Source organism: Botryllus schlosseri, chromosome 13 (genome assembly GCF_051294905.1).
Source record: "Botryllus schlosseri isolate E-star chromosome 13, Bs_hap1, whole genome shotgun sequence".
Lineage (NCBI taxonomy): Eukaryota > Metazoa > Chordata > Ascidiacea > Stolidobranchia > Styelidae > Botryllus > Botryllus schlosseri.
In genome coordinates, this window is record NC_137248.1 from 13,154,357 (window position 1) to 13,167,054 (window position 12,698).

The 12,698-nt window shown below is 37.7% G+C and overlaps 1 protein-coding gene across 1 annotated transcript in view; it reads right to left on the bottom strand.

The window, feature by feature from the left end:
• The window catches only part of LOC145454625 (uncharacterized), a 93,881-nt gene that overhangs the window by 18,450 nt on the left and 62,733 nt on the right, over nt 1-12,698 (bottom strand). Inside the window, exons 65-80 of the mRNA XM_080332617.1 lie at nt 12,295-12,389; nt 11,903-12,104; nt 7,686-8,922; nt 7,079-7,185; nt 6,195-6,591; nt 5,458-5,671; nt 5,004-5,123; nt 4,823-4,946; nt 4,136-4,281; nt 3,660-3,798; nt 3,508-3,600; nt 1,986-2,630; nt 1,585-1,694; nt 1,257-1,369; nt 477-557; nt 282-421 (exon numbers count right to left, since the gene is read on the bottom strand). Coding sequence (XP_080188743.1) covers nt 282-421; nt 477-557; nt 1,257-1,369; nt 1,585-1,694; nt 1,986-2,630; nt 3,508-3,600; nt 3,660-3,798; nt 4,136-4,281; nt 4,823-4,946; nt 5,004-5,123; nt 5,458-5,671; nt 6,195-6,591; nt 7,079-7,185; nt 7,686-8,922; nt 11,903-12,104; nt 12,295-12,389 — 3,963 coding nt within the window. The remainder of the gene's footprint in view (nt 1-281; nt 422-476; nt 558-1,256; nt 1,370-1,584; nt 1,695-1,985; nt 2,631-3,507; nt 3,601-3,659; nt 3,799-4,135; nt 4,282-4,822; nt 4,947-5,003; nt 5,124-5,457; nt 5,672-6,194; nt 6,592-7,078; nt 7,186-7,685; nt 8,923-11,902; nt 12,105-12,294; nt 12,390-12,698) is intronic.

The following is a 12,698-nucleotide window of genomic DNA, read 5'->3' on the forward strand; positions in this document are numbered from 1 at the left end:
CTTATATTAAATTCAAAGTGTGAAACATCAGTAGGTACGCCAAAATATTTGTTAAGTAGAAGTGGAAGATGTCTAAAAATATATCCACTTGGGAAAGCAGTACAAGAGAGAAAAAAAACTTGAGTAGTCCATAAAATAGCAGTATTGCAATATTGACTAATGACCACTTCTAGAAACAAACAGTAACAAAATATATTGAAATGAAATGAATATCGCCTCAGCCACGGGATACTCTGATTCAAATTCAAAGTTTGTCTTTGCACCACAAAACTGTCCGTTACCTTCTAGAAAATCCTGTCATATACCATTCGGAGAAACTTCGTATAATTCTTCTCTCTGGTAGTAAGTAGCAGCAGTCAACATTCCACCCATTGTCGGCAGACAGTTTCAATGTGTAGCACATCGTTTCAGATTCAATCCACTGAAGAAACAAGACCTGCCGAGGGACCTCAAGAGGAAATAACAAAAATAGCTACCTTGAGTATCATATCCACGTCCTCGTGACTTTTTGTATAGTTAGCGAAACTTTCATTATCAGTCCATTTATCGGTGACTCTCTGAAATACAAATGACCAAATCATAATAGCATTTTACAGCAGAAGAATCCAAGATTGTGTAATGTAAATTGAGTGCACAGATAATTTTACTTTTCATCCTACCGAATTACATCACAACATACAGCAATAGTGGTGGTACAAAAAGACGCATGTACAATATTCGGTATCAGATAGGAATGATCATCAAACCTGGAAAGTTCAAACTAACTTTCACCCTTGATCTACAGACAATTCTGATTAATTCCAACCAAGCCTGCGCCTACAGAAGGAGTTTGTGTACCATCTAAAAATAGTACATTGAGATTAGGCGTTCTCTCCGCCGCGATTATTCAAAATTTCATGTAGGTGACATAACATTCCATGACACGATTGTTTATACACAATGTTCTTTTCAATTCTCTACTAGTTCCTAACGATTACCCTTGACGAGTGTCAGTCGGAAACATTTGGGTTAATTTCAATAGGAATATACTATTCAATTGGAAATTTCATGTATGTTGAAGAATTTTTGCACATGAGACAGGAAACTATTTTGCAGCTGCATAATGCATGATCACCTATACACCAAATAAGGCTTATAGGCTTCCCAATTGAAGCTACGATTTTATGCCAGATTGGATTGGATTCGTTTATGTCAGGTTGAATACATATATATTAATTCAGATCATGTGGTGCGAGTCACATAAACATCAAACCAACCCATAAAGCAGTGTTGAAAGAGAGATCTTCTTCTGTAGGAGGGCATATTTCACTGGTGGATTCGATATTCTCTGGTGGCGCTGGTTCTGAATAGTACCACCGCAAACAAATATCTGAAAACGGGAAAAGGATACCAAATGCTAATTAAATGAATATCATCAAAAATGAAAATACACTGGTGCAAGACCATGGCAACAACATTGGTCAACCAAACTTAAAGTTTTGTAAAACTCTTCAATTACGTTATTTTTTATAGATGACTCATTGGAAAGTACTGCATGCAAAATAAAAATGGTTCTGTTCTAAAATGGAATTCAATGTAACATACCTTGTCCAGCGTTCGCTGCAACTTTGTAAATATCTGTATTTCCAAATAAAGTGTGAGGCAAAAATTCCTGTTTTACATCGCCGTCCACGGAAAGATCAGTAAACATGAATCTAAAAACAAATATTGTCAAAAAAGTATGTTCACAATCTCTTACTCGAAGACGAACTTATAGAATATATTAAAAATATAGAAAATATAAACTTTGCTCGTAATTCAGTAGATTTACGTCATTGAGCTCGAGCGGTTATATCTTTGACTACTTCTGAAGTTTTTTCTCTGTCTACTGCCACTTGAAGTTATTTAGGTCTTACAGCGTTACTTCTACCGTGTAAATTAAAGAATTCAAGCACGAAGACAAAAATCGCAAAACATTTCATCACTCGAACAGAAGCAACGGTTACCTTCCCTTCGAAGCGCCCGGGTCAGGAATTGCGTATCCGCGCAAAATCGGAAAAGAATGCGTCACCAGCTCCAGCCCCGATCCTAAATACCCGTACACATACAAAAGGTACGTCACATCAAAATCCGTCGCCAGAATGGCTTGAAATTCGATGCTTTCGTTAACAGAATTCAAACTCGTGACGTAGCCTTCCCACGTTACTGTCGTAATTTGCAGGAAGTCTTCAGACTGGCTGAGTTTAGAAGCATCCAGCATTTTGTTGACATATTGCAACGAAGTCTGGTATTGAGTAGATGTCGGTGTGACCGTATCTGCGCATATACTTGTGAACTCATAATCCGAATAATCATCTCTGACAGCCCACAGTGGGAGAAAAACTGCTTGAAACTCAGAAGGAAACTGTTTTGAAACAGTCGGATGACTGAGAACTTGAATCCATTCTGTGGGCAGTTCTTTTGCGGCGAGAATGAATATTCCATTGGACGCGGCGTATAGGTTATCGAGGAAAACATGTTCTGCATTGTGACTGAACGGAACGGAATGGTCAATCTTGATATGAATAACATCCGTCTGTAGACAATTAGCTGCGACAAGCAATACAGCCTTCTGATTTTCAGGAGCTGTCTCTGTAGTGTTTTCTCCATGCCTGGGATAGAAAGTGAATCAACAGATTTTTATATCACCGTATATTCATACAAGATACAAAAGTATGATATGACGTTAACCACTGATTAGTAGGAGGCCTATTCAAGAAAACTTTTCGTGCACATAATTTTAAAAGGTCCTGGGGCTGTAATGTAAACTAATAAGTGTATCGTTCTCAGTTTTGTAAGTATATGGAAATTTCATCGACTTCAATATCAAGAGTAGAGAAATATATTCTGTGCGGCAGTATTAGCATGCTGGTCGTATATAGAGATCAATATAATCCAGTTCTTAAACTGGGGCACATGGACCCCTTGGGGGTTCGCGTACTAGTGTTAAGGGTCCACGAATGGCAAATGTTGACACTACAACTACATAAAACTACATATTCCTCCAACTGGTAAACAGACTGTGGCGAGGGCTGTAAGTTATGACCTTTTTTTCTCATCAAGTAGCTTTTTAGGCATGAAATAGACATGATTGAGGCTGGGATTATGATTGGGACTAAGTGATGATCATTTTTAGGAGCCTAACGGGTTCACGCCAGATAAAAGATTAAGAAAAATTGATGTAATGAAATGTTTGATGAAATGCATCCCCATACAATGATAAGTTTTTCATTGTCTTGACATTGAATGAACAAGAAATGTTATAATTAAAGTAAGTATCTGTCACAGTAAATTAGTATCGAGTCACTTGGAAAATGATATTTTGATTTTACTGATATAAAATACATAACAATCAATTCAAAGTCACCTCGCTTATTCAAATGTGGAATTATAATAACGCTGTTGCGGTACAAATATCGACTTGTGATTCAGATCAAGTAATTCAGGTAGAGCGAGTGCAATGTTCCTCACTAGGAACACCCAACTCACCGTTTTGAATCGCTCTCCGTGGTACCGTCGAAGCAATACAAAAATCTTCCTACACCGTCAAACATTTCGACATGGGGTGGTTTGCATGAACAACTACAAAACATGAATGGTTACATAACAATACCGTAAAAAAGGAAATACCAGTAACATACCTGATATCCTCTGATCCACGTAATTTACACACTCCGTTGCCACTTAACTGATCGCATCTGTCCAACGAGTCACCGCAAGGATTGATCGCTCCAGATGGACATTCTGTCGGTATGCATTGAATTTCTTCACTGTCCAAACCTGCTTGAAACAGATACTTTGAATTTTTTAAAACTATATGGGGTTCGAGAAAATATTTACAGATATAGGGTTGCAAATTGTCACAAAAAATATCAAAACTTCTACAAGAAGTTCACTCAATTATTTAAAATTATGCTGTTTTGAATCTTTTTGTGCAACTGCTTGGAAATTCAGGATAATTATATGGGAAGTGATAAACTGTGTCACTATCTTGTTGAGAAAATTATGTAGACACAAAACCAGTAGTATTACTTATTCAAATCATCAATAAAAGTAAGATACAAAAAATTTATTAATAGCAGAGCAGGCTTATGTAAAACATAAATGGGTACCTTACCAATGCAATTGTTTCCATCACAAGTCCTGTACCGAGTTTGAATGCCCTTTCCACAAGATGTCGAGCATTCACTAAAATCACTCCATGCACTCCACGTATTCGCAATTTCATCACAAGAGCCTTCCGCTGATTCATTGCAGAAACGTCTAAAATAAAACAATTTTTGATATACGGCGAAGATAATTAATGCGGTTGGAGGTAGGGTTTCAGTGGGTTGCTATCACAAAATATGTTCGATACAGTAATAAAATCGATTTGATTTTACAACCACGCAGTCCTTTATATTATTGCTTCTCGTTTTTTTAATGCTACTTTACTTATTCGTGTGATTTAGAGCCAGAACCTCATCCATCTCAACAATAAATTTTATATCAACCAATCACTGTCCAAGTAACATGCCACCCCATTTTTTGTCGCTTGCTTTTTTCCATACTATCCTCTTTTACTTTTCATTCACGGTGCATGCCTCTTCTTTAATATCGCCGAGGCCAAGGTGGGTGTCTGATTCCAAAGACTACTCCAAGTGGTTCCGACACCTTCTTCCTCTATTCATTGTATAGCAATTTTGTGGTGTATTGAACTGATAAAATTGCTAATAAACCGTACCGATTTGTTGTTGTTGTTGAAAGTCCACAACCTATAAAAAAATCTAAAAGATATAATCAAAAGCAGAAATTGGCTCCATACCGCAGTCCCGGCAATAAATCTTCGCATATTCCATTAGGGCAAGCGGATTCCGTGCAGTTGAGCGGATCAATACAATAATTTCCAATCATCTCAAAGCCAGCATCACAGACACAAGAGAAAGATCCTAACAATAACAAGGACTCGCTAGTATAAATTAATTGAATGCAGAGCAATATCTCACCTTCCGTATTGTGACATGTCGAAAAGGAAGGGCATACGTTAACATCCAAACATTCATCAACGTCTATGCAATCGCCCCAATGGTACTTCAGACCTCGAGGGCAATCCACAATGCATATTTCTGAGATAAAGTAAATGGAAATATATCAAGACAATATATTAAGTCCATGAAGATGTATCACACATCCTCATAGATTTCTTATGTGTATTTGAGATATGGGCACTGAAAGGCATCGGTCATGTCACATTGTCAATTATCATAATCAACTGCATTCTTCATTTCACTGTTATAGTTTGAATAATCTCCCATTCTTTGGGATGTTTGTTGTGTCATGTTGTGTTTTTCAAACAATAGACTGCAATTTATTTTATCATACAGCACTAATGAACCAATTCTAAGTCAGTGCGATCCATCATTCATTACCATAAAGATATGAACAAATATACTACTTTACCTCCGTCTGTAGTTTGACAATTTGACAAACGTGAACAATTCCCGTATTGATCTAGCAACAGATCATCTGGACATGCGCACGAAAACCCACGATACTTGTCCACGCAAAAGGCTGGAGGTGTACAATTATGAACTCTCATTACGCATTCGTTCATAAGTTTTGATCCGCAATCCATAAAATATTCTTCTTGCCACAAATTACTACCCGCAACAATCTACAGACAATGAAGAAATACTAGTTCCGAAAACTTTTTCTGACTGAAAACTAAATTCGTAAATTCATAAGCAAAAGACAAGCTCACCTAATGACTTGCTCTGAAAAGAAGCATTGAACTGATGAATTTAAAATGGCTACAATGAGGACAACACACAACATATTCTATTTTATTTAAATTAAAGCATTGTTTCTTTGTTTCCATGCACTGCTGTCACTGGCACAAAAAGAAAAACTTTTGCTTACATGCTTTGCGACCACCGTACAAATGACATAGCACTATATTACAGGTGGAAAGTATTATTGAAAATCAATAAATCACAGTAATCCGGTATATAAATACAATGCCATGATGATTCATAACAGAAATCAGTCTCCAATCAGATACGTTTATACAAAGTGTAATATCGCCACCGTTTTATTTTCATTATGGAAAAACATACTGATGTTGACATACTGTAACCACAATACAGTATAGGTAATTCTATTCCACTAAACTGTACCATAACACATCAATAAGTTACCTGCTCCATTGACGATTCATCCCATACGGACACCAATAGAAAAACGTTACCCCAGCACCATTTGAATATCGTGCTGTCCAAGTCTATATTTCCCAAAAACACAGCGACATCATCAAACGTTGCTTGACCATTTGCTATCTCTTTTTCAGCAATGGAAGATTCGGTTTTTATTCGAATACAGCTTTCGGTGTGCATCATGGTTTGGAAAGTGGAATAATTTGCAAAGGAATATTTTTCAAAGTCTCTTGCACACATGTAGAAGCTAGCAATCGGTTTTATGCTTTGAACTTGCAGATCAGTGGTGAATCCTTGTATAAATAATGATGCTGAGGTCATTCGAGTAGGCAGTGATATTGTCTTATCCATAAACTCCAGTTGAAAACTTTTTAGTTGCGTTCTGTGATAAAAAAATCATTAAAAAGACTTTCTTGATGTGTGTTCTGTACTTCACATTCTTACCCATTCAATAATAATGGCATATTACCTTTGATTGGAGACGTGTTCCTAACAGTGCTTATAAAGAGGAATTCTTCGGAACACTTTTGGTTCCTTTGGAGTGCTATGAGGTGTCACCAAGTCTCAAACATGATTTTATATACTATCATACATAGCCTCGTTATTATATGAGTAGGCTATTTAAAAAAATATATGTCAATTACTATCTGAATCATGAATATATCTATGTAGTAAGTAATGTTTGGATATCTGCCATGAATAGGTAGTGTATCCGTCTCCCTAGATGATTGACAATAATTATTATTATTTTGATTGCCATGGCAAAGTTATACGATGAAAATGTATAAATCGTTGACAATTCACAGTCGTCAAATACAAATATGGCGAAATGATTTCGAACGATATTATTTTCGTGTGTTAATACTCACTTGGTTTCAGTCGGGCAGTTCATCAAGGTTAATTCCTCTAAGACATGAGCATTATTTAGTAGAGACATCTCGACAAAACTGCTACCTCTCGTGATGAATGCCATTACCTGAAAGATGCAAATAGCAATGGTGACACAGTTGCATAATTTGGTAACAATATGTCAAGATTTACTATCGAGCGTAACTATTTACATATCTGCTCACCGGCGTCCTCACATACCACTTATAAAAATATCCAAATTTGAAATGGACTTCAATCACAATCATTTTCTGATATTTTCATGCAATTGTTTGCGTTTATCACAATATTAGTGCCAATTATGTCAATAATGTGATGTCCGCACAAAGTATTCACAAATATTTCATGTGTGAACACTAAAATTTATGACCATCCGTATTGAGACCTCATACGTTGATGAATATTATGAGCTGTTACATACTCGATACTCACATGCATCAAGATAATTATTGAAAAGGGGAGGTGTTGTAGCAATTTGATAACTCGGTCAATATTCAACCTTAGACAAACATCAAAACATGTAATTTCTGAGACCACTGATACAAATCAGAAAAGCGTGGATTGTATCAGACATGTTGTTGTGCATACCTTCAAAGAACCGATGTTCGTCTGAGAACAGATTTCCATGACAGTATTGTTGTCGATTTGCAAAGGGAGCACTAGTTCGAATCCTTTTGTTATCGCATTGTGAGTAGTGTGCTCATGAGTATACGTCAAGTCAGGAAGTTCCCGCTCCATCAAAGGGATCACTTTCACTTCACCAGAGAGGCTATATGTAAACTCTAGCTTCACTGTAATGACGACACTATCGAGAAAGTTTTGGAAAGTGTCAAGAACTGAAAAATTCCATAGCTGCACCGCATACAATCGATCAACTGAAACTGGCTGGTGATATATCTGCATTTTCATTTGTACAGATGTATTTTTGTTTAGCTCCAGCGCATCATGTGATAAAGAATTTTGATCAAGCCAGTTAATACCGGTTACCACCGGTGGAAACAGCTCGAGATCCGCAACTCCAAAGCAGTCAATTTTAAAGGTGACATACTTCACGTTGTTGTACAAGACTTGATCAACGGTATAATATAGGTCATTAAACTTCACGTTTGGTTTGATAGTGATCTGCTGTACAATCTCTAATAAGTCTGTAGTGTCGTTGTCTCTTGTGTGCAAAGCACAAATGTCACTGGAAACATTCATGTTGAATATAACGGTAAAATTCACTTGTTCTAACACATTCCAATACATTCTTTGTTGTGATGTCACTGTCCAGTCATACTGTAAAAGATTTCCTGTTGTTTCGATGGAAAAGAAGGATTCAGACTCTTCCCGTTGCAGCTGAAATTGCCCGAAGTTCCATACCGAAACCTGCATTCTCACTTTCGAACTCTTCAACGGATCAAGTATAATGTCTTCGTGGAAATATTCGTGAACATCGATACTGGTCTGTAGGCTGTGAAAAGACGACTCTGTCCAAACAAGCACGTCACCTGGGCATTGAACCTTGACAATCTTTTCGAGATAATTATCGCTTTTGTCATTATCAATGATAAAGTTTCCATTGTCTTCAACCGATAAGGATATGTGTGACTGTCCGCAAAGCGTTCCAATCAGTCGAATGGGAATTGTGAAAGTAGACTGAATTGTGATGGAAGGTACGTGGTAACGTTGTATCTTGAACAGTTCGTCGTCAGAGACTACTGCGCCGATGGATTCGTTGAAAATTATGAACGAGCCAGCTTGAAGAGTGTTGGATTTATCACCGATGCGAATCACTAATTGCAGTTTGACGAAGTTTGCGGTATCGGTGGTGTCGTCCAAAGTTCTGTAAGATGATGTAAACAAGACAGAATTGGTCAAAGTTGACAATATTGCTGCTCAAGTAGAAGTAGGAGTAATGCCATAGATTTCTACGCAATTACGCATGAAAGTTCCAAATTCATAGACATATCATAACTAGGGCTGGACACAATGATTCGAGTACTCGAATCTTAATCGAGTATTAATTTTAATGATTCGAGTCGAGTAGTAGGAGATATTTTTGAGTATTGGAATTATACGCCCCTAGCCACTAACACAGTGGTTCCCAACGTGGGCAATATTGAGAAACGAAGATGCGAAAAGGGGGCGACTGGGGGCGAAAATGTTAGATCGTTCTATGAGCTGTATTTAATTAACACGCCTAAAAATGCATGTGAAGACGGCTTATTTTGCATATGACTCGAAAAAGAGGTCAACTCAACGGAAGGTAGATGCGGTGACTGGTTCTCCGAGCACCTACCACCTTGGAAAAACGGCCTTTTTTATTAAATTCACCAGCGATAAGAGTTGGGTGAATAAATTTCCCGATTATACGTCCTCTTTTTCCGATCCATAAATATGGGGGGCGAAAACTTGTGTCGAGACTGATAAGGGGTCGATCAGTCGGAAAAGATTGGGAGTCAATGCACTAAGAGTTAATGTGTCAACGAGAATGATAGTTTTTATGCTATCTCCTCTCTAGAAGCCTTGAATCCTCTGTTGACCGTATCGCAGCACACGAAACATGTAGTACAAAGCTAAGCACGTTAGTCAAAATTACATTTCCGTGAAGTCGTGATGAACGCACTGCATTGTCACTAAGTCCAATGTAATTGGCAAGGTAGATAATATACCAACATATCTTGAATGTGATTTAAAACTGGCCTCGTGTTCTTTGTGGTCGCATAAAAGGTACATAGGCTATATGTGCTATCCACATCATTCATGCTGTTATGACATTACAATGAGTGATACTCGAATACTCGACTCGAAGCTTAATACTCAATTCAGAGTCAACCAATCACTCGGGTACTCGATTTTGCCCAGCCCTAGTCACAACTATTTCAATTAAAAGCAGAAAACGGTATTCTGAAAAGAAAGCGGGATTATTTTAACACCCGGTATGATATGTTACGACAGTGGTTCTCAATCTTTTTGTCCCCGCGGACCTTCACAAGTTCTAGTTCAAATATAACTCAATTATCATGCAACAGCCATCTTCTTTTGAAAATATTAACTGTATGCTGCTGATAAACAGCAACAAAATGACTTTTTTTGTTTAAAGGGGCACTGCACTCTAAAAATGATGTGGTCTCAAATTGAAGGGCAAAACGAAAAAATGTTTGGCCGCGGCTGTTTTCTTCATAATGCCACCGTAATGGAGCTGCAATTTATTGAAATTTCCACAAGAACTTCACGCTCCAGCAGTCAAGCAGAGATTGAATATGTCGTACACGACAGAAATAGAATACACTAGGCACGATTTTGACATAAGTATCATGGCTGAACATCTTCCGTTGAACGCGGTATCTAAACAACCTTGGTGCGTACGACATCTTTCCTTCATAACATCGGCTGAGAACTACATAAAGTTCGATCTCTACATGACTGCTGGACCGTGAAGTTCTTGTGGAAATTTCAATAAATTGCAGCTCCATTACAGTGGCGTTCTGAAGAAAACAGCTGCGGCCAAAAACTTTTTTTCGTTCTGCCCTTCAATTTGAGACCACATCATTTTTAGAGTGCAGTGCCCCTTTAAAATAGCATCATATTATATGTAGAAATTGGGTAGACTTATATTATTTCAAATCGAATTCAGTAGTTGGATTTCTTGAAATGCATGGTCATGTCTTGAGACAGAGAGAGAGAGATATGGTATTCTTTTTCGCCATCACCATCGAGATGCTTTGACGACGGAGATGCGATACGGCCTTTATAGTAAGGTCATCTAGTCTGCACCCCCGTTTTTTCTCCTCCGTGCTATCCGTGATTGCTGAGCGCCTAGCAGGATAGCCGCGGATACCAGTTTTCGAGTCTTTGGTCTGACCCGACCGGGGGTCGAACCCACAACCTACCGATCGAGAAGCCGGACGCACAACTATTACACTATCTCGCTCGGTGAAAATCCATTTGATATGAACGAGAGCCTAAAATCCAGTTCCACAAACATAGAAGATGATGAATGTAGCATTAACGTGTAACGCTTCCAACGACACATTTGGGTATGATCGCAACATAGATGACAACAAAAGTGAGAAACACATTTTTATTACTCAAAATATGACTCCCAAGCCTAGTCATTTCTATCTACCAGCTCATCTTCAAGTTCAGAGGAGAAAATGGATTCTACGCCGAGGTTTCAATTCCTTAATTTGGACAGATTAGGAAATAAAACGTCAGGAATTTTAAATTCAAACGGCTGTTCACTAATTAGCTGAGTCTGAAAACTTCAAATCCAAAATGTTTTGCAAACATTTCGCAGTCATAGCCTGATTGAGCTTATTACTCCTACTTTAGTTTTTCCACAAACCCCAGTGAAACAACATCTCTAAAAACAGCAATATGTTTTATCAGTAGTCTATTGACAATTTGCTAATTGCACAGTAGGATATAACGCCCATTTTGATGATGGGAGTCCTGAAGTTTTAGAAGCTAGCAAATTCCTTGTGATTTTCCTGATTTAAATATATTACAGATTAGGTTTTCATTAATCTTGCAAATTTAGAGGATTCGCGGGCCCCTAGCGGTTCGCGAACCACCGGTTGAGAAACATGATTTTAGTATCTTGAAAAAATGTTGTATGTGTAATAATTATGGTTTCGTTACTAGTTTCACCATCAGAACACAGGTTTGGTCGGCTGTGTGAAGCACACTGACTCATGAACCGAAGGTGCGGGCGAAAGCACTAGAAATCATAAACGGAAATAATCAAATACTATATTGGTATGTATCTGAATCTCAAACAGTTTTAGCAGTCAGATAGAACTTCAAAGGAAGCCTCTTACCTCTGAAGTTTCGACGAAATGGAAGCTACAAATGAGCTGCTTCCCGTTATCCGGACAACGCCATTGTCCGACAAAGAGAAATCGTCCAAAACCAAATAGGAATCATCAGCCGCACCATCGAATTCTCTCAAGTTTGCGACCGACCCCAGGGGCAAAGAAAACCAATTGTTACCCCACTGCTTGTCGGCATCAATCAAGGGACCTGGAAATTGATACGTAAACCTATTTACTTAGTACATCGAACCCTAATAAAAATATGAAGTCAATGAAATATTAATTAAGTAAAAGGCGGCATGAAAATATCTATTTTGTCTCACAAATATCTACCATGCAAAGAAACGTGAATGTTAGGAAATAAATTTATTGTAAATATTGGCAGTATGGGTACTTACATGTGATCTGAATAATTAGGTATTTCTGACGGCCGTCTGCGCAAGATGTGAAAGAAAGACTGAGGTTGCCTTTGGCTCGAATATGAAGCGATGAGCTAGAAATTACACAAATGACTGTGTCAAAATTTGAGGAACTAAAATAGTGCAAACACAAAAAGCAATCCTTATTCTGCATATTCTGCATTGAGATACATATTATGAAGATTATTATCTAAAACCTTACACCTGTTTTTCTAATACATGTCATCAACGTCTAGTAACAATGAATGCAATAAAAAATGAGATACATTTCAAATTTGGATTATCATGGATGGTAATCGTGCATTCTAGAAAAATATTCCCGTCGATACAGATATTTACTCGAGTGGTAGCGTTTTGAACTACTTTCACTTCTACTTGAGAGG